We start from the raw sequence: 21,463 nt of genomic DNA on the forward strand, positions 1-21,463 counted from the left end.
GTAAAATGATTTCAATTTTTAAAAGCAGGTGGGGAACTACTGAGTAAAAGTATTGTTATAATCTCCAGAATTTTCCCACTCTTATAGTGTGAACAAGCTTCTAAACTTGAAAGAGTGGCTTCCTGTGAGAAAGGTGAACAGCTGCCTTGCTAGTAGCCATGCAGAAGGAAAGCTGTGTGTCTAGCCTGCTGGCTGGAGGCTCTTTCACTCCATAGCCTGAGGTATGAACCTGTCAGACAGCATGTTGGAAACACAATTTCCCTAAGTGAAGAAAAGTTGGCTATTTTTAAAAAAATTTAGGAGTACTGCTATTTATTAAAAGTTGGCAATTTAGCAAACCTGACCCACTTGTTGAAAATGTGTGAACAAAAGTATCAGGACTTATAAGTGAGCCAGCATCTGAGATGGATTGGGGAAACAAAGTAAGTGAAGCAATAAGCTCTGTACTACCCCACAGTATGGAAAAGGAAACTTGCAGCAAATCACATGAAAGCCTAAAATTCCAAAGTCTCCCCTAAAATTTGAGAGACTTAGGACAATAATTGGAAAAATAATTCTATTACTTGGGAACACATGCAGGAGAAGAGTCAGGAGAAATACCTGTCATTACTAACATGCCCAGCCACCAACTGAATTGATATACAATATTCTACTTTCTGGAGCTATAGCACAGTGGCCAACTCGAGTTCGATTCCTCCATTACTCTTGGAGAGCCCGGCAAGCTACCTAGAGTATACCACCCATACAGCAGAGCCTGGAAAGCTCTCCGTTGTGTATTCAATATGCCAAAAACAGTAACAAGTCTCACAATGGAGACGTTACTGGTGCCCGCTTGAGCAAATCGATGAACAGCAGGAGGACAGTGCCATAGTGCTATTCTACTTTCTGTGTGCGAGACATTGGTTTTAAGCAAATTATCTTTACCTGAATGGGTTCTCCAGTAACAGGATTTATCACTTCTTTTGCAGAAATTCTCATCCCCAAGGCAAAGTTAGCCACTCTCTGAGCATGGCTTCCAATAGGCACGGGCACACCTCCTACTACCATATAGGCATCTCCTATAGTTTCAACCTATAAGAAAAAAAGGGTTATTCAGAGGTTTCCTTCATGCACTAACCCTGGCATGCCATTTCCTAACTTGATGGAAGAACCATATTAAGACTGATGATTATTTGCTAAGAATATGAAGACATGAGGGAAAAGTGTCAAAAGAAAAGTGATTCAGAAACCAGTCATGAGAGGCTACAAAGATAGGTCTGCCTACTCTTTGTGAAAATAAGTCCCCCCCCAAATTCAAATAATTCCAACGATGATGGAGTAGACTGTTATGTAAATATCAGCTTCATGTGATTTGGGTTAGACTTTCTGATGAACCTAGGGAGTAGAAAACTGTCCTCTGGAAAAACAATGCCTTCTTTGTATTTCAGCCCTGTGTGTTGTTAAAAGTTAAAATTCCTTAATTACCACCCCTTTTCTTCATCCTACTCCCACCAAACCACAGATCAGTGAAGAAATAGGCTACTGGAACTTCCATTCCAAATTGTGCTTACTTTGTAGACATCATGGACGCTGGTTAATCTGTCAAACTTGGAGTACATTGAATTAAGCATATTCACTATCTGGATAGGTTCACAGGCTGCACAGATGTTAGTAAATGTCACAACATCACTGAAAAGTATTGTACAGGTTTTGAATTCTCCTGCAACAGGAACCAGGTGTCAATGATAGCCAAGGGCACAGTCTAATAAATCATACTCAATTCTGTGAATTTGAGATTCAAATGCCCTCGAACAAAATCTGACTCTGCCCTGGGGAAAAGGGAGCCAAGCCATTAACCAGTTGCACGTCATCATTTACTCAACAGACATTTACTGAATGCTTGCCGTGAGCTATATCGTGCCCAGAGAATCATATAACACGAAGCAGGTAGGGATCTTACCCTTGAGGACCTCCCATTCCAGTAAAAAAAAAAACTGCAGTGTAAACAAGCACTTCATGAGAAGTGCTGATTGTCCTGATGACAGAACTGGTCTCTTAATTCTAGAGAGGCCTTTAGCAGATGGACCAGGGCAGACCCTGAGCTACAAGGAGACCCAGGTTTCAGGCTTCTAGAGATTGGCCCCCCCAAAGTGGTGAGTTTCCCTTTTATCTGCACTGATTCGTCCAACAGTTCCATTTAACTTACCCAAATCTTGTCCCCACATTTAAATTTCCACTCTAAGTACTCCTCCACTCTGTTCTATAAAGGAGTAAAATGATCTGTTTAAGTTAGATCCTGACTCCCCTAACTCAAATCTTCCACAACTGTGATCCCTTATCAAATGAAAACACAGTCTCCTTCCTATGGTCTCTAAGGAACCCACCTCTGTATCTGTAACCCCTGATACTCTTGTGCCCGCACTCTTCCCCAATCTCCCCTGCTCCTTGTCATCATTCTCTCCAACCATTTACTGAATGCCTTCAAACTCCTCAGGGTCTCAGTCTACCATGTTCCAAGCACTATTACTTCAATTGCTCTAACACTGACCTTTCCATCCCTCCCTTGGGCGAATATTCATTCTGGTTCTGACTCAGAGTGAAACATCACAGCTTCCACGTATGGAAATCTCACTATCTCTGAAGCCCTCCTGACTCCAACTCATGCTGCTTTTGCTGAGGCCAATATCATCTCTCCATGTACTTGATGGGTTTTCGGGGTCCATTCATGTGTTACCTATGCTGCAGTCACAATTTTATTGATGAAGCCAATGATGTCACAGTCTCAATAAAAGAGACTCAATGAATCCAAAAGATACTGTTCTCCTGCCAAGTAATTCAGATTAATCACTCAATTTCATCAGTACCACTTTTACTGTTACCTCCATGTTCTAAGAACCATTCTCCAATATTTATTTTCACTTTGTCATATATTTCCTTTTGTTATTCCTTTCTTCTGAAATGCTTTTTCCTTTTTGCATCTTCTCTTCTAAAATTTAACCTCCGGGCTCAATTCCCATGCCACACACATTTAATAAGCAATACCCAATTGTCCTGCCTTCTTCTCTTTTGACATCTACTGATGTTTTCATTTTCCTATCATCTGTTTTCACTGTACCTTATGTGGCAGGAATATGTGTTTTGGAATTAGATGGGCTTATAATTGGTTTCCTGCTCATTTACTCGTAAATTGGAGTGAATCTAATTTTACTCGGCTCTTATAGATAGTAACATCTGCCTTAGAGAGCTGTTCAGAAAACTAAGTAAAATAGCATGTGTAAAATGTCTAATATGGATCCTGGCACAATAATTGCACTGTAATTTACATTAGTCTCATTGTCTTTTCTACCTTCACCCTTATTAATTTTTTCTGTACATATCTGCTAAAGATATGTACTGTAGTTCTTTTAGGTCCCCAGGTTCCCACAGGGCCTGAGACAATACTTTGACCCTAAGTAAGTTCCCTGGGAGTGTCTGGTACACAGTGCCCATGACAAGGGGAAATTAGTGTGAGTAAATATGCATCCATTCCCCTAGAGAAAGTTTGCTTTCCCACATGATGTAGTAACGTGTGACTCTCTTATTCCAGGTTATAGGGGAAAACCCTATTCAAAACGACTATGTAGAGACCTTGCTTGAAAATTACTTAGAAACTGCAACACACGTACATGCAATTGACAAGCATATCAATTTAGTCCACATCTTACTTTTATGCTTTACAGTTTAGAAATAACTGAAGACATGCCGCTTAAATCAGTAGCCCCAAAACATGCTGCGTTACAAGCGATGGAACCAAACTTTCAAATCAGATCTATCTGGGATCAGAGCAGCGTCCTGCTCAGCAGATCCCAGAAGGCGCAGGCACTGCTTACCTGCGGCAACTTTTTTACCCTCTTTCAGTTGGTTGGCCACGTGTTGGGGCAGCATAGCGTACAGCAAGGTCTCGGTTTTCTTTTTTTCTATGGCCAAGTGTTTGGAGAGGATGCGCAGCTCCTCCTTCTTCCTCTCCAGCTGATTGGACAGCTCGATCTCAGCCAGGCGCTGCTGATTGAGAAGGATGAGGTCTCTGGTGGTGTCATGGGGAGCGATGTCAGAGAGGTGCATCCTGCGTTCCTCCAGTTCCTGCAGGCTGCGGAGCTTGGGGGAGCACATGTAGATCATGCACCGCGTGGATTCCATCCAGATCATCTGGCCTTTACAACACAAAATACAAAGGGGACCACGTGACTCCTCACCACCAGGAGACAAGAAGTTCCCAAAATCCCTCCCACGCAACCCCACTTTCTAGCCACAGCACACTTTCCCTCCCTTTTTAAAGTCACTTTTTGGTATCAGTGATCATTTTTTGTCTCTATATTCTCATTTTTTTGTCTCCATATTCTCATCTCCATCTCTTTTCTCCAGGTAGATTGTCTTCCTTTGAGGTCACTCCCAGCAGTGGCCCCCAAATTCCCTAAACCCCTTTCCATTCCCTCAGTCTTTCTCTTCTCAGCCTTTCTGTTGGGCTGTTGGTGTTAAATTGACCTATTTCTCTGGAATCTTGCATTTCGGTGTTTTCTTGGCACTGGATGCTCTTTGAGATTTTCCTATTTTCCTTTAGTTTTTTGTTCATTCCTTACATGTTAGTGCTGCCCAGGATTACATCTTGATAGTCTTATCTTTTAACATTCCATAACTGCATTCTACACCATGCTAACAATAAAGTTGCCAGAAAAATATTGCTTCCTCAATACAAGATTAAGGTTCATTGTCTGAATCAGCATATATTTTTTAATATCAAAAGATATTTGTTTTGTTTTGTTTTGAGGCCACACTCAGTAGTGCTCAGGACTTAGTCCTGGCTCCGTCAATGACAGGAATCAAACCTGGGTCAGCCTGCTGTACTATCTCTCTGTATCAAGAGGTACTTATAAAAATCTCTTGTAAAATAGATAAACTAGTGGATCATTAAGTTGTGGTATATATTCATAATGGAATACTATACAGCTGCAGGAAATGATGAAATCTTGCAATTAGCTGCAACATCCATAGAACTGGAAGATATGTTAAATGAGGTAAGCCAGAAGAAAGACAAATACAGGATGATATTGCTTATAAATTGTATGTAGAGTAACTGGATAAAGAAATGCAATGGTTTAAAGTGGAAAAATCCTTGATCACCCTTGACACCCCAAATAGATAAAATTTTTGCCTTATATAAAAATATTATACATTCATTGCAAACAGTAAAAAAAGTAGAAGAAAATAGTAGGTATTATGCATAAGCACACTACATATATATTACCCCCAAATAGGTTATAAGCATCTTATTTTTTATAATCTGAAGTTTTCATTTAAAATTTATAATTGATATTCCTCTATAGCATTAAATTTAGTTATATATAATATTTTAACCAACTGCATTGACAATTATAAACATTATTTGGCAGTAAACTAGCATTGAGTATATTAATTTTTATTCTAGAAATAGCATTCAATAAACCAACTTCAGATAAACCATGTGTACAGTCATTGTCATTTTGCTAAAGGATATATTTCTAACATGGAATTAGATAAATAATATGTTCATTTTAAAGACTTTTACTATGTATTGTCAAATTGCCCTTTAGAATGATCGTAAGAATTTATTCTCATCAACATGATTTTCCAAATTATATATAAAGTATTTTTATTATCCATACATAGATGTTTGCAACTTAAATCCCCTTTGCAAGTCTACCCTCTCTTAGTTCATTCTTTAACCACAAAAATAGACCGCTTGGAGTCTACTAGGAAACAGATATGCTGCTCTAGGTATTGGCAAGTTACCACTGATCCAAAGTGACAAAAGTCCTTGCCCTCAGAAAGTAGACATCATGTTTTTTCTCAATTAATCAAGCTTTATCATCCAGTTACCCAAGAAAGAAGGCGAATGATTATCCTAAATATCCTCTCAACCGCTATATCCTGTACTAGTCTCTTCCTTAATCTTATCTTGGCCATTCTTGTCCTACCACTCCACTCTACACTGCACACAGATTTCCAGAGGACATTCGTTTCATCTGACATATCACATGGATCCTGCTTATGTTCGTGCCTCAAATAGTTAATCATCATCTACTACAAGGGCAGGTCAAATATATAGAAATGAACTAAAAATACACAAATAGCCTAAATATGAAAGCTAAAATAAAATTCAGAAAAGAATAATATTCAATCTTTATGACATTAGTGTTAGATATAACTTTGTGGGTATGCTATCAAAAGCACAGTCAACAAAAGAAAAAATAGACAAACTATATTGTATTAAGACTAGAAACCATCATGTGAATCAAAGGGCATACTCAACAAAGTGAAAAGTCAACCCATGAAATAAAATAAAATGCTTTCAAATAATTATATACATTTATATGATAATAGGCTAGTACTCAAAAAAAAATTAGCAATAGAGGGGAACAATTGTTTGTGAGGATGCAGAGAAATTGGAAAACTTTGCCATAATTGATGAGAATGCAAATGGTGCAACAGCATAGTGATTCCTAAGTGAATCAAAAATAGAGTATCATTTAACCCTGCAGTTTCACTTCTGTGTTTATACTAAAATGGAGTAAAAATAGGAACTTAGGAAACATATTAATGGCAACATTATTTACAGTGGAAGCAACCAAAGTATCCAGTAACAGAGGCAAGCAAAATTTGGTCTGTTTGTACACATAACATATAATCATAATAGTATAATAATTCATCTTCACAAGAGAGTCTGGTACAAGTTATAACATGGTTAAAAGTTAAAGCGTACTAAGTATAACAGGTAAGTCACAAAAGGGCAAATACAGCATGATTGCCTTAATGAAAGCACCTAGAACAGTCAAATCAAATTCTTTGAGACAGAAGGTAGGACAGTGCGTGAGAGGACAGCTAGTGATGAGAGGGAAATGGACACTCAGTTTTTCAAGATGAAGAAAGTTCTGGAGAAAGATGGTGTGATGATTGTAGAAAAATACGGTACTTATTCCCACAAAACAGTGTGTGTGCAAACTTTGTGTTATATAAATCATATCACAATTGGAACAACAACAACAACAACAACAAAAAGACCAAAGTGTGTGCCCTGTTAGCGCTAGGTCAGATGACCCTGTTGTTATATTTAAGTGAAAATAACACCAATAGTCGCACATGCATTCTGAAAATTTTGATCACAGGGATTAAAACTGTATACGTATATGCTTATAGTTAAGCTTATGCCTAAATCAGATGTGACTGAGGAAATAAAATATACCATTTGCAGATGAAGTTAAATGAAAATGTCAAAAAGAACAACTGCTCAGTGTAATTCCTGCCTCGTTTTTATCCAACTTTCTGTAGGAGATTGGAAATCTGCCTCTTCCCTGGCTGACTGGACTTCCCAAAACAACACTGCACCACAGGAAGGGGGCCACTACCTCGGAGTTTGAGCGTGGGCTGGTTCCTCCACGCTTCAGGCATCATTTCTCTCCGAGTCTTCAGGACAAATTGACTGTTGATGAATTTGCAGATGCTTAAAATGTTGAAGGTCACTTGAGGATGAACAATGGAGAAATATTCATCAAGTCGAATCTTCTGTGTTTGGAGTCCTGGGACATACTTCTGGATATTCACCCCCGCTTGCCTGACTCTCAGCTGTCCACAGAGGAGAGATGTAAGACAGGGAACAGAAAGCAACCTGCACCACAGATGTTCCCTTACAGTTGTCATTCGAGCCACACTCTGGGACTCACTAAAGGAGGGAAAGAGCTAAGGAGGAAGGCAGCACCTTGGAAGTAAAAAAATAGATATTTTTAAACTGTGCAGATAATCTTTGAATAAGAGTGTTCAGTGCTCAGAAACATCTCCTGTACTAACAAGAAACAGATGTTAAAGCTCTCCATTGAGTTAACTGAGCCTCTTTGGTTCTGAGCAATAATGTCTCTTTCTGACAGTCTCTGTTTCCTCTCAAGATAATAAATAATAAATAATAAAATAATAAAATAAAAATAAATAAAAAATAAAAGTAATAAAAAATAATAAAGGTAAGGTAAAGGTAAAGGCCCTTCCGTTGATCGTCGATTTGCTCGAGCGGGCCCAGCAACGTCTCCATTGGAGACTTTGTTGTTACAGTGTTTGGCACATCGAATACTCTCGGTAGCTTGCCGGGCTCTCCGAGAATAAAAAAATAATAAAATAACGGAAATCTTCCTCTCAAGATAATAAAGAAAACTCTTTTGTGGTCCAGCCCTGAGCCTATCACAGAAGTCGGGAAACATTTTGCACTGATATTAGGAAACACCCAAATGAAGAAACAAAGTAAGTGTCCTTCATGAAAGAAGCCCACAGCCAGCACTGGTGAGGAATACGTGACTGCATTTGCCATACCAGGCTTTGATCAGATAGCAGAGATCGACATGGCAGATGGAATAAGCAGCATTAAGCTTCTGTTAGTCTGTGCCCAGCAGGTAAAAAAAAATGGGCTTTTTCCAAAAATGCAGCTGAGAATGTAAAAGGTTAATATAGCAATAATATCACCATGACCCTGGTGAAAAATATGCACATTTTAGGGGTTTTATTTCCTTAGTTGAATCTAATCTTTGTAAACAGACACAATCCCTCCAAATTTCACAGAATCTGTATTGAGCTGTCAACTGGTCAGTGATGATTCAGCTATTTCTATGCAATCAAATAAATGGTATTTTTTTTTATCCATTTTGAGGATCAAATTTATTTTACTTGATGCCCTTTAAGTAAGCTCATAATCAATTTGGTGAACATATATATTATCCAAAGAAACAGATCATGACCAAACTTGCTCACTGTCACAATCCCACAGGATAGTGGTGTGAGTTGGCAGTAACACCTCGGCTTAGGGACACTGAGACATCCAAGGTAGCTACTGGACAGCTGGTGTCATGCTTAATTAATTTCACCCTGTCATAACTCCTGGATGCTTTCTTTTTTCACTCACTACAACAATTTTCAGAGTTACTTTTTGTTTTCTAAAGGCCCACTTGCTCAGATACTTATTCCTCCAAACCCTTTGGAGCTATGTCCCTTCTTATCAGGAAGGTTCCTATTCCAATTGGTGGGGTTCTTGTCACTGAAAATAGGAAGGCAAAGGTCTAGCTGTGTTAAATTCTAGTACCTATAGTATTCAAGATTCTCCAACATCTTCCCTCCCTCCCCCTCCTCAAATTCAAACTATGAAGAGCAAGGATTCTCCTACTGATTCGTCAAACACAATATGGAAGGGAAAGGCATTGCAGAAAGTCTTCTCCTCTATCCAAAGCCGCTCAGGATAAAGGGGCACGAAGGTGTTCACAAGGTGCCCTGCATGGAGAGAAGAGAGTCCTGTTGGCAGGCAGTTCCCACCATCACCCAGTTCAGAGGGAGTTCAGGAGAGTATCTGAAAAGATGCCTGAGAGAGTTCCCTGCTTGCTGTGTATCACAGGCTCTCTTGGCGTCTCCAGATGGCCTCAGCCATTCTTTTTTCCAAATTCAAACAAACAAAAAACGTGCTACCAGGTTGAGAAGCCCTCCTGCCCCCTGCCAAGTTTCTGCCTGCTGCTGAAGAGTTTCTGGGCCAATTGAGTATGTCTCGCCATGAAAACAGAGTCGGCATTGAGGAGGTGACAGCCAGACAATGGGCCAGTGGAGCTGAGCGTGTGCACCCGGCCCAGCATCAGGGACATTTGCCATAGAGCTTTTTAGACTGACAGTTTTGGGTGGCACATGAAAATTTAACCAACAGCCCTCTTTGGCAGGGGCTAAAGATTCGAAATTGAGCCTTTTTGATATGAAAATCTCTGAGACAAAGGATGTCAATTGAGTGTTTGACTTGCTTGCCAAGGGCTTGTTGGACTCAAAATACAGCCCTTTCAGCTCCCAGATGCCGTTGCCACTGCCCACAGGGCAGGATGGGGGCGCCCTAGCTCCCTGTCCTGAGTCTGGGTCCTTGTCCTGCCTAGGGCTTTAGGTGCTGATGGACAGACCAGCTCAGTACCTCCAGGAGCACCCTTGAGAGTGCACCTTCATTTCTCCAATGAGTTTCAAGGCCATGTCCAAGGTCATATAGGTCCTCGGGGACAGATCAGACACCTGCCTTCTGGATTAGATGCAGTAACTGTACTACAGGATACCAAAGTCTTTATTCACAGCTCCAGAGCTGAGTCTGAAGGGGAGTTCTGGAAAGTGTCAGAACTCCTCCTTCTCTTCCCCATGGGGATACAGTCTCCATCTCACCCAGCACAAAGGAAAGGGAACAAGGAAAGCAAGGGAGAAGCTAATGTTAGGGTTTTTTTTGTTTCTTAAATAGGAACCACTCCCAGGGGATCTGGGGAAACTAGAGCTAGAATCATCCCAGAGATGTCACCCCGAGATGCTGGTCTGGTGGTTGGGTGCTCAGGGTACTACTAGGGCTACACTCCACAGTGCTTGGGGAGTCATATAAGGATTGATCTCAGAGCATTGCTCATGCTCGACATGTGTGCTGCCACTTGAGCTATCTCACCAGCTCACTCTGATGCTTGAAGGTGAAAAGTCATGCCTGCCAAATCTAAACTGTTTAGAAATCAGTCATGTCATCCTCACAGAATATGTCAGCACACAGTCATCTTGCTCTGAGAGCAACCAGGAATAGAATCATCTCACCTTTACTAAACATGACGATACTTCTTACAATTTCCCAGCGGGATTTCTTTATGGGACAAAGAGAGACACTCAAATATTTCTCCTTCATTCTAAGGAAGGCTGCCTCCAGGGCCTGCAGACATCAGGGCGAGAAGCAAATAGGTCAGGTTTTATAATTGGTCATGTGACTGGAGAAATGCACATACACACACACATACACACACACACAAATATGCACATACTCCATTTTCTGAGATCCAGGTCAGAGAAGCACAAGGGTTGTGAGGTCAATTTCTGTAAAACTTTGTAAGTCCCCCAATTCTTTAAAAATCTAGTTGTACTACTTCTCTATTGAAGGAGGCAGCAAGAATATGCTTGTTTAAGATTTCACAATGGATTGCTACATGGCTATAAGAAAAGATGAAGTCATACAATTTTCCAGTACATGGATGGAAATGGAGGGGATCATGCTAAGTGAAGTTAGAAGAAGAGGGGCAGACATAAAATGATCTCTTCATATGAAGGATACAAAGAAGCATCCTAAGGAGAAACATAGTAACAGAATAGTAAATGACCTAAGTAAGAGAACCTGAGAACTGGTCTACAAAACTGAGATCACCAAGTAGAGGCCAGAAGGATAGAATGGGGAGGAGGTGGTTCAAGAGGATCCTGAGACAATGGTAGAGGGAAGAGACACTCTGGTGTGGGCTGTGGTATTGGAACACTGAATGCATGGAACTCTATCATGAACAGTATTGTAAATCACGATGCTCCAAATAAACTTAAAATTTTTTAAAAGAATGATAGATAGTACAGAAGTTTAGGTATTTATCTTGCACATGCCAAACCTGGGGTTGATCCCCATCATCCCATAAGGTTGCCCATGAACTGCAAGAAGTAATTCCTGAGTTTAGAGCCTGGTATAACCTCTGAACATCACTGGGTATGGTCCAAAAATCCCTCCCCCATGATTAATTACAAAGAAAATCACAGGGAACTGGCAAGAATATCACATATGAACACTTTCCCTTGCTGGGGTTGAAGAAAATTCTACAACAAACAGGTCTTAAGATGAGTGGCTCTGAATGCTCTCATATATACACCAAGGCTCCAGGCTCACAGTCTTACCTGAATATCAAGTGATAAAAACCAGAGAGCTCTGTGCGTAATAATGTAGTAACTAAATAGATACTGGTCACTCCACAGATTGCCATTGACATAGAGAATCACAGGACAAGGGTTTATTACTCCTGATTGACCTCTGGTGCAGAAATGGGTACTAAAGCTTTGAAAGCTCAATTTTCACTAGGAAGAGGATTGCAAAATAGGCCACTTGATTATAGGCAAAGATGTTCCAAGCTGTGCTACCTCACAGAAAATCTCCAAAGGTAACCAGGTTATCTTTACCCAGTAGTTCCCAATGAGGGGTGATTTTTGATTGCTACCCTTGCCCTGTGATAGCACAGTGGGTAGGGCTTTGCCTTGCATGTGACCGACCCATGTTTAATTCCTCTGCCCCTCTCAGAGAGCCCGGCAAGCTACCGAGAATATCCCGCCCACACTGCAGAGCCTGGCAAGCTAACTGTGAGGTATTCGATATGCCAAAAACAGTAACAAGTCTCACAATGGAGATGTTACTAGTGCATGCTCAAGTAAATCGATGAACAGCCTGAGGACAGTGCTACAGTGCACAGTGCTACAGTGCTACCCTTGCCTGAAGACACTTGGAAATACCAGGAGACAGTTTTTGATCTTCATAATTGGATGGATCAGGGGAGGCAAAGGTGTTAACTAGATTCTAGTGGATAGAAACCAGGAATGGAGCTAACCATTATAACTTATAATGCAAGGGGCAGCCCATCACAACAAAGAATTATCTAATTCAGAATGTCATCAATGCTGAGATTAACCCTGCCTTTATTCCACCATCTAGCTGATTTTGGTTTTAGCTGCAATTATCTAATATTGCTAGCTCCACTAAAGGAAAATTTACCTCTCGGTCTCTCTGGATGTCTTGAACGTTGGGCTTTGCCTTTGTTATCTGCCTGTGAGACTTCTGTAAAACTAGAAATACAACATGCTCCTTCTTTCCGGTCCTCTCTTCTTCCTTACTCATGTCAAGGATGTCCATGGTCACATCTATGTTAAAGAAATCTTTGGCCACTGCCTCAATGATACCTGCAGCAGAAAGACACTGATTAATGAAGGTTGGCAAAAGGTATTGTGCCTGAAAAAATTGATAAAATCACATGATAAAACCTCTGATTAATATTCCAGAGTTCATCACCCCCAATCCCTGCATCAAGATAGAAAGTCATAGTATATTGATCAAATTATTATTTAAAAAAATAATAACTTATGAATGGAGAGAGAGAACTCAGTGGATTCAGCACATATTTTGCATTCAGGAGACTGAGTTTGAGTCCTAGCAACACATGCTCCCCTGAACATTTCAGGAAATAACTCCCAAACATCAAGCCAGGAATAGACCCTGAGCACTACCAGGTGTAGTCTCCAAGTCAAAATATTTAATAAATTTAAAATTAAGCTTAACATGCCTGGAAGAGAAAAGGTGTTGCTCCCTTCTGCCTTTTTCCCTCTGGAAAGCAAGATGGCAGCTGCCTCGGAGCTTTTTGGAAAGCCAGGTATGAGCCGGTCATGACAGGGCAACTGAAACCTCTTGGGAAGGGGGACGTTCCCGGCTCATCCTTCACGCCCTACCGAGGTCACTAGTTGCCCCCCACGAGCGGCTCTCCGGCACTATGGAGCTATGGGGCTATGGAGCTTCAGAGCCACAGAAACCAATCTCATAATTATCTGACTCTTGGCAGAAATACTTCCAGGCTTAATAAGTAAAATATCAGAAATCCAAAAGCGAGCGTCCGCTATTGCGGCCATGCGATATCATTTGATTCTTGTAAAACCAACTGTAGAAAACAAATTATTTCACAATACCTTTTCAGCAGGTCTGATTTTGGGGTGTAAACTCTAAATAATAATGGTGCATCTTTTATCGAAACAATGAATCTAATCAAAGTAGATAGAGTGTTAACTAGAATTCATCTGCCTCACAGGCATTGGGAGAGTTGGGAGGGGTTATATTGGGGTTCTTGGTGGTGAAAAATAAGTACTGGTGAAGGGAAAGGTGTTTGATGATTGCATGACCGAGACTTAAACCTGAAAGCTTTGTAACTTTTTCCCACAGTGATTCAATAAAAATAAATAAATAAATAAATAAATAAAATAGGTTTAACTCAGATATTTAAGCTACATATTCCCGAACACTTATTTCTACTATTATTTATTTCAAAAAAGCACTCAATTAACTAAGTAAACTATGTCAATAAAGTAAAATTCAGTTATAAAAAGAATTAGCATTCTTTTAAGAAGTGCTCATTAGGAAATTTATTCCAATATAAAATATGGGGGAAATGAGCCTGAAAATATTCATCATAACACTGCTTAAAGCAGCAAAGGAAAAAAAATAAGATAAATTAATTAAAAATAGCAGCAAAGAAGTGGTGTTAATTAAGAGTTCAACAATAAAAAGCTATCTCGTGCTTACAATAAGAAATATTACTCAGCTGTTGAAGTTCGCAAGTTTTATTTTTGCAGCAACTGCAACTTGCAGTGTTCATGGAGTCTTGTGGTACCAAGATCAGACCCAGGACCTTGTACATGCTGGGCATGTCTTCTACCACTTGGGCTACTTCCCTGGCCCTTTAAAGTTAATAGTTTTAAAAGATAAGGTAAAGGCCCTCCCATTGATCATCTATTTGCTCGAGCGGCCCCAGTAACGTCTCCATTGGAGACTTTGTTGTTACTGTGTCTGGCATATCGAATATGTCACGGGGAGCTTGCCAGGCTCTGCCGCGTGGGCGAGATACTCTCGGTAGCTTGCCGGGCTCCCCGAGAGGGGCAGAGGAATCGAACTCGGGTTGACCATGTTGGCTGCATGCAAGGCAAACGCCCTGCCGCTGTGCTATCGCTCCATTTAAAAACTATGTGAATTGGATGGCTACATGCAAAAAAATAGGCTCAGAACTCTGCCTAACACCATGTACAAAAGTAAGATCAAAATGGATTAAAGACCTCAACATCAGACCAGAAACCATAAGGTACAAGATAAAGTTGGCAAAACCCTCCATGACATTGAAGCTAATGGTATCTTCAAAGATGCCACGCCACTGGCCAAGCAAGTGAAAACAGAGATAGATAAATGGGACTATCTTAAACTAAGAAGCTTCTGCACCTCCAAAGAAACAGTGACCAAAATACAAAGACAGTCTACAGAATGGGAAAGGATATTCACCGAATACACATCTGACAAGGGGTTGATATCCAGGATATACAAAATACTGGTTAAACTCCACAAGAAGAAAACATCCAACCCCATCCAAAAATGGGGCAATGAAATGAACAGAAACTTTCTCAAAGAAGAAATCCGAATGGCAAAAAAGCACATGAGAAAATGCTCTACATCATTAATCATCAGAGAGATGCAGATCAAAACCACAATGAGATACCATCTCACACCTCAGAGACTGGCCCACATTCAAAAGAACAAAAGTAACCGATGCTGGCGTGGATGTGGTGAGAAAGGGACACTCCTTCACTGATGGTGGGAATGCCCACTGGTTCAGCCCTTCTGGAAAACAGTATGGACGATTCTCAAAAAATTAGAAATTGAGCTCCCATTTGACCCAGCAATACCACTCCTGGGAATATATCCCAGAGAGGCAAAAATGTATAGTCGAAGTGACATCTGCACTTGTTTGTTCATTGCAGCACTCTTTACAATAGCCAGAAACTGGAAGAAACCTGAATGCCCAAGAACAGATGACTGGTTAAAGAAACTTTGGTACATCTACACAATGGAGTACTATGTAGTTGTTAGAAAAGATGAAGTCATGAAATTTACATACAAGTGGTACAATATGGAAAGTATCATGCTAAGCGAAATGAGTCAGAAAGAGAGGGATAGACATAGAAAGATTGCATTCATCTGGGGGATATAAAGTAACAAAATATGAGATTAATACCCAAGAATAGCTGAGATCAGCACCAGGAGGATTACTCCATAACTTAGAGGCCAGCTGGGTATCCTAGAGGAAAGGGCAGCTCAGATAGAGAAGGGAGCACCAAATAAAGGATGTTTGGAGGATCCTCCCAGGAGGGGAGATGCATGTCGAAAGTAGACTATGGACTGAACATGTTTGCCACTTAATGCCTCTTTTGCAGACCACAACACCCAAAAGGAGAGAGAGAACACAGGGGATTGCCCTGCCACAGAGACAGGGGGGGATGGGGGGATGGGGGTGGGGGGATATTATCCATGGTGGTGGAAAATGGGCACTGGTGGAGGGATGGGTATCTGATCATTGTATAATCGAAACCCAAGCACAAAAATTGTAAATCTACAACTGTAAAAAAATAAATAAATAAATAAAGGGAAAAAATAAATAAAAAAAAATCACTAACAATGAAAAAAAAAAACTATGTGAAAATGTAGGTGAGTGATTTTCAGCAGCTGTGAATGCAAAAAAAAAGTTGACACAAAATAATACATGCAGAATTATCACAACTTCATAAACCTGTATCACTTTATATACTAAAACAAAAAATTCTGTCTTTTGACAAATAACAAATGTATTCTAAAGACTTAATATTGCAAAGAGTCTTGCAGCTCTGAGATTGTTTACGGGCCCCCCCCCCATACCTGGTACTATGTGGCATAGACCGCTTCTGTCTGAGTAGTAATGAAGAAGCATCTCCCCATCTGCTCTTCTTTCCACCCGAAATGAGGGTGCATTCATCTCCTAGTCAAAAATAAAAAAACATTTTCCTCAGTGCATACACATTGTTTCAATTGCACTTTGAACTGTGGGAACCAATATCACTGTATTCACTGTAACTGCCCCCTACTCAACATAAAAAAATAAAATCTGCCCTGGTTTCTGGTCCCTAAATGTCAATAATTTTGTATTGTACTTAATCTTCTAACCAAGTCTCTCTGACAAGTACTTTGTTGATTTTATTGTTGTTAATTTTTTTACTATGCTGATTTTAGAAAGGACAAGACTGAGGCTCACTAATCATGGGGTATTTGTAACTCTGAGTTACAAATACCTTTCCACAGTTCTATACTTTTTTCGTATTGCGTGAGTATCTGGCTATGATGTTTGGCCTGGGACCAAGTGACCCTGATCACATCTTTATTTGTGGAAAGATCAAGAACTCCAAGGCATTTACAAGCAGTAAAGTCTCCATTTCTTGTTCTGCGAGGATAATGTCATCTGTATTCTAACATTGCACATTTAGAAAATCAAATGCATCCAAAGAGATGATGTTTCTCTGATAAGGAAGAAATGACATTGAAACATGCAGGTATATACATGTCATTGTGAGGATGAAGACTTGGTTGCAGGAACATCTAAGAAGCAGTTCTTTGCCCTGTTTTGACCAATGAGGGCGCAGTGCCACAGATAGACTCACTCACAGTCTTATTCTGGTTGACACCTGTGACAAATGAGGTGGTCTTTCCCTTAGACCTTCACTGCATTTAATGTTTAAGGAGACTTCTAGCTAAAATCATTTTTCCCTCAAATGTTAATTTTGGTTTTTCAAAAACATGTTCATACATAAAGTATGGGTTTGTGTGTCTATGCCTATATCTTAACTTGGTCAAAAAGAAAGTTGAGGCAGCACATATAAAAAGCATAGGATAAAAAAGAAATTAAAAGATATATTTAAAGAACATTCAAAACCTATAAAACATTAAAATGGGATCCAGAGAAATAGAACGGTGTGTAGGGAGCTTGCCTTATATTCAGGTGCTAATATGATCTCCTGAACATTACCAGGAATGATCCTTGAGCAAAAAGCTAAAGTAAACTTTGAGCACTTCTGGGTATAACCCAAAACTCAACTAATAATAATAATAATAATAATAATAATAATAACATGTAACGAGTAGGGAAGGATAGAGTAAAATCCACACACTTCTGTGATCACTCCACCTTATTACCTCATCGCCTAGGCCACTTCCCAGACATCCCCTCAAAGTTTCTACTTTAAATTCTCCTGGTCAATATCTCCAACTTTTTAAATGCTACAACTTCTCCTTCACTTAGGCATTAAAATAGGTCCTTATAAAAGAGGAGAATCTCGTTAAAGGAAAATGATGAGAAGCGAACCAGAGTGTGATTTCTAGAGACACATATCTAGACTCAGGTCCAAGCTCAGCCCCCTTTCAGGTTCAAGCAGCTGGACCTTTGGGGACAAATATTTGACCTCCCTGACCTCAGTTTTCTGCCTGAATGGTGAGGAAAATAACAATGCATTATCTTAGGAGTTTAGAGGGGATTTTGATGTTTATAAATAACTTGGTTCAATAATTCCATAATATTTTTACTTAATGAATACATGTAATAATATTCATTTCATCTCAGAAATGTGGGTGAAAATATGGGCCAATTTTTCAGATGAAGGGTGTGAAATTAAATATTAGGCAAGCTTATTGAAATGTATTTCTTGTATTCTAACACTAATGCTTTAGCTGTGAAATTTAAAAGAAACTTGCTGTGCAAAAAACTGTAATTTTTAAATGACCATACTAAACAGATACAAGAAAGGAGAAGTATGCTATTATTTGTGAAGTGCCATTATGATGCAGCAACTTTTTCTTCCTTCATTTCACCTCCTTCCTTCCTTCTTCCCTTTCTTCCTTCCTTCCTTCTTTCGTTCCTTCTTTCCTTCCTTTCTTTCCCTTCCTTTCTTCCCCTTCCATCCCCTCCCTCCTTCCATCCCCTCCCTCCCTCCCTCCCTCCCTCCCTCCCTCCCTCCCTCCCTCCCTTCCTTCCTTCCTTCCTTCCTTCCTTCCTTCCTTCCTTCCTTCCTTCCTTCCTTCCTTCCTTGTGTTTGGGCCACACCCAGGTATACTCAAGGCTTACTCCTGGCTCTCTGTTCAGGGATCACCACATGCAGTGTTGGGGGAAGAACCCACGTGAGCCATGTACAAGGTCAAGCACATTCCTGGCTGTACTGCTCTCCAGCCATGTTATTTCTTCTAATGTTCTCATCATTGTGTGGTAGGATTACATTCCTTTTTGGCTCCATGTCTGCCCAATGCTTGAGAAGGTACTTGGTATGGGATAGGCCCTTAGCAAACATCTATTAAACAAATGTATGAAAAACTGGGGTCCAGAGAAAACAAATAACTTGTTTGACTTAATTGCAGAGTTGATTAGACAGCCTGCTCCGCAGTCCTATTTGTTCACCCTTTCTGTCCTCAAGTCCCCAAGAGGTGCTGGTACCGATAGGATAGATCTCCAGTAAAAATTTTTAAAAATGACTTACTTAAGGCCTTTAAGATTTCCAGCTTCTTTTTATCATCTGAACAATGGGGAAAATAGCTGGCCCCCCCTTTCATACCTCCAGAGTTCTCTTGTATGCAAAATCCCCTTGTATCCTGACAATCCTCTAAGTTTAGAAATGATGAGAAAAGAGTTTGGTCTACTGTAAAGCACTCTTAAAATAAATAGGAACTCAATTAACATATTAATAATGCTAATAGATAAAACTATTTTATATACAATAAATGTAAATAGATTATTGTAAAATATTAAATGCTGCTCTCAATCGGACATTTTCTTTTGTAGAACAGAACAGAAAGACTAGGCATTTGAATTCCAATAATTTCCAAAACATGCAAATGGGGCCATGAACTCCAAGAGGATAGAGCCCCAGTGGGAAATTAGCTTCTTGACACCTCAGGCCTTCCCTCTGCGGGTTAATCAGAGTTGGATGGCTTCCAAGGTGACCTTTGGCCCTGTCAAGTCTCCTTCTGATGTATTAATAAATGACTCTGGCTGCAGAAACTATTTTTCAGCTTCATCTAGGCCAGGAAACCTGAGGAGAGAGTTTCTCATAATTCACTGAACCCTGATTCTTTCCCAACTTTTGTTCCACCCTCATCGAACTTTGAAGTTTCACCTGCTCAGCCACTATCAAGATGGGCCATTCTCCATCCCAGAGCTGAATGCTCTAGCATAACTTCCTTGGATTGTGCCAGTTTGCAAAAGTGGCCAACAAGTATCTAATAGATCCATTTCTTGACCAAGAGCTCCTCTGCCCTGCTGACATCATGAACCCAGGATTCTGTGAGGGTCTTGCAATTGCACCCTCTCGGTGGAGGAAGAGAGACCCTCAGAACAGATCCCCAGGCCTTTGTTTCCTGTCAGGACAAGGCACTGACTCCAGCCTCACCTGGTAGGAGAGTGCAAGGTAGCTGTGCAAGGCGTCCAGGTTCTCTATAAACTCTGTGAGGTTGCCACCCAGCGTGCGCAGCATTCGGTCATAGCCAGACATCTTACAGAACTTAAAGAAGTATTCTCCAAAGAGTTTCAGTACGGTTTCCATGGTGACACCTGTGGAACCAAATTATTTAGTTGGATCAAAGCACCTCAAGGGGGTGGGTTCTCCTCTGGGGGTTCACCTTGAGGCCCAGAGGACTGTGCTCAGCTCCTCCCTCTGGCTGCCCTTTCTCCATCAGTAAAACCTTCCTCATCCCCTCTGTGCAATAGGCAAAACATGAGGAGTGGCACTCGCAAAATGCCCCCCCAAAAAAGTGCACCCCACCCAACCTTATCCTGTGTTCCCCATGGGAGCAGTTACTCAGCAGTCCAGAAGAGGGTGCAGAACTGCCACCTCTTCCTGCTGGTTCCATCAGGTGCCCAGGAGGCTCCCTAGAGGCTCCCCTGGCCTCCTCCTCCTCCTCCTCCCGCCACAGAGCAATCTGGAAATATGATGACACTGAAGGGGATGGAAGAGCAATCTCAGAGACATGACAGAGACTCAAATGCAGGACAGGCAAGCTAGTGATATTCTGACTCACGCCAGATACATCCCATTGCTTTCCCCTCCCTCCCCTCCTTCTGCATGCTGGTCTCCCTGCAGAGTTGTTCCCATGGCACATCCATGAAGATTCTGGAAAAAGAATCCCAGATCACATGACATTCTTTCCCTAAATGTTGCAGGTATTTTTCCCTTCTAACTCTGAGTGCTCTGAGGACCGTGACCTTAGTTTGATGTGTTTTTCTTTAGTGTGTGTTTGGTTTTGCTTTTATGTCTTTGTTAGAAACAAAGTAGGTGCATAGTAAATACCTGGGGGTGTATTCGTGGTGTTTCTGGATTGTCACTCCTACCTGCACTATTGGGCTGGAGTGATGGCACAGTGGTAGGCCGTTTGACTTGCACGAGGCCGACATGGCCAACTCGGGTTCAATTCCTCCGCCCCTCTCTGAGAGCTTAGCAAGCTACCGAGAGTATCTCACCCACACAGCAAAGCCTGACAAGCTACCAGTGATGTATTCAATATGCCAAACACAATAACAACAAGTCTCACAATGGAGATGTTACTGGGCCTGCTCAAGCAAATCGATGAACAACGGGAGGACAGTGCTACAGTGCAGTGCTACCTGCACTATTGCAATTAACCACGTGCCCTGGAGGGGCGCCCAAAGCTTGTCAAGCTTGTCAGACTATTTTATGGTTCTTAAAGTAGTCAACGTCATTCACCCCCAATCCTTGTTAAGTCAGAAAACCTTACCATACCCCTATTTTCGTTCTTGAGTGCTTGAAGCTAACTCATCTTTGTGAATTAACCAAAATCACACAGAGGAACTGAGGCTCCAACTCTGATGTCAGTGTTTCTGTGCTCGATGTCCCCAAGTGAGGTCTCTGCTTTAGTATTTTCATCAGCAGAGGGATGCTCCCCCTAACAAAAACCCAACCCCAAGGTTGCCATAGACCCCTCGGCAAAACAGCATCAGTCTTAGAACATACACAGGCAGCAAAAATTGTGCCCAGG

At 40.9% G+C, this 21,463-nt stretch overlaps 1 protein-coding gene across 1 annotated transcript in view; it reads right to left on the reverse strand.

The window, feature by feature from the left end:
* LOC130040725 (guanylate cyclase soluble subunit beta-2-like) overlaps positions 1-21,463 on the reverse strand; it is a 72,698-nt gene that overhangs the window by 23,559 nt on the left and 27,676 nt on the right. Inside the window, exons 5-13 of the mRNA XM_056132715.1 lie at positions 19,861-20,021; positions 16,313-16,412; positions 12,614-12,771; positions 10,615-10,726; positions 9,191-9,294; positions 7,398-7,614; positions 3,849-4,169; positions 1,551-1,699; positions 925-1,071 (exon numbers count right to left, since the gene is read on the reverse strand). Of these exons, the coding sequence (XP_055988690.1) occupies positions 925-1,071; positions 1,551-1,699; positions 3,849-4,169; positions 7,398-7,614; positions 9,191-9,294; positions 10,615-10,726; positions 12,614-12,771; positions 16,313-16,412; positions 19,861-20,021 (1,469 nt within the window). The remainder of the gene's footprint in view (positions 1-924; positions 1,072-1,550; positions 1,700-3,848; positions 4,170-7,397; positions 7,615-9,190; positions 9,295-10,614; positions 10,727-12,613; positions 12,772-16,312; positions 16,413-19,860; positions 20,022-21,463) is intronic.

The sequence above is a fragment of the Sorex fumeus genome, unplaced genomic scaffold (assembly GCF_029834395.1).
Source record: "Sorex fumeus unplaced genomic scaffold, SorFum_2.1 ptg000095l, whole genome shotgun sequence".
In the NCBI taxonomy this organism is placed as follows: Eukaryota; Metazoa; Chordata; class Mammalia; order Eulipotyphla; family Soricidae; genus Sorex; species Sorex fumeus.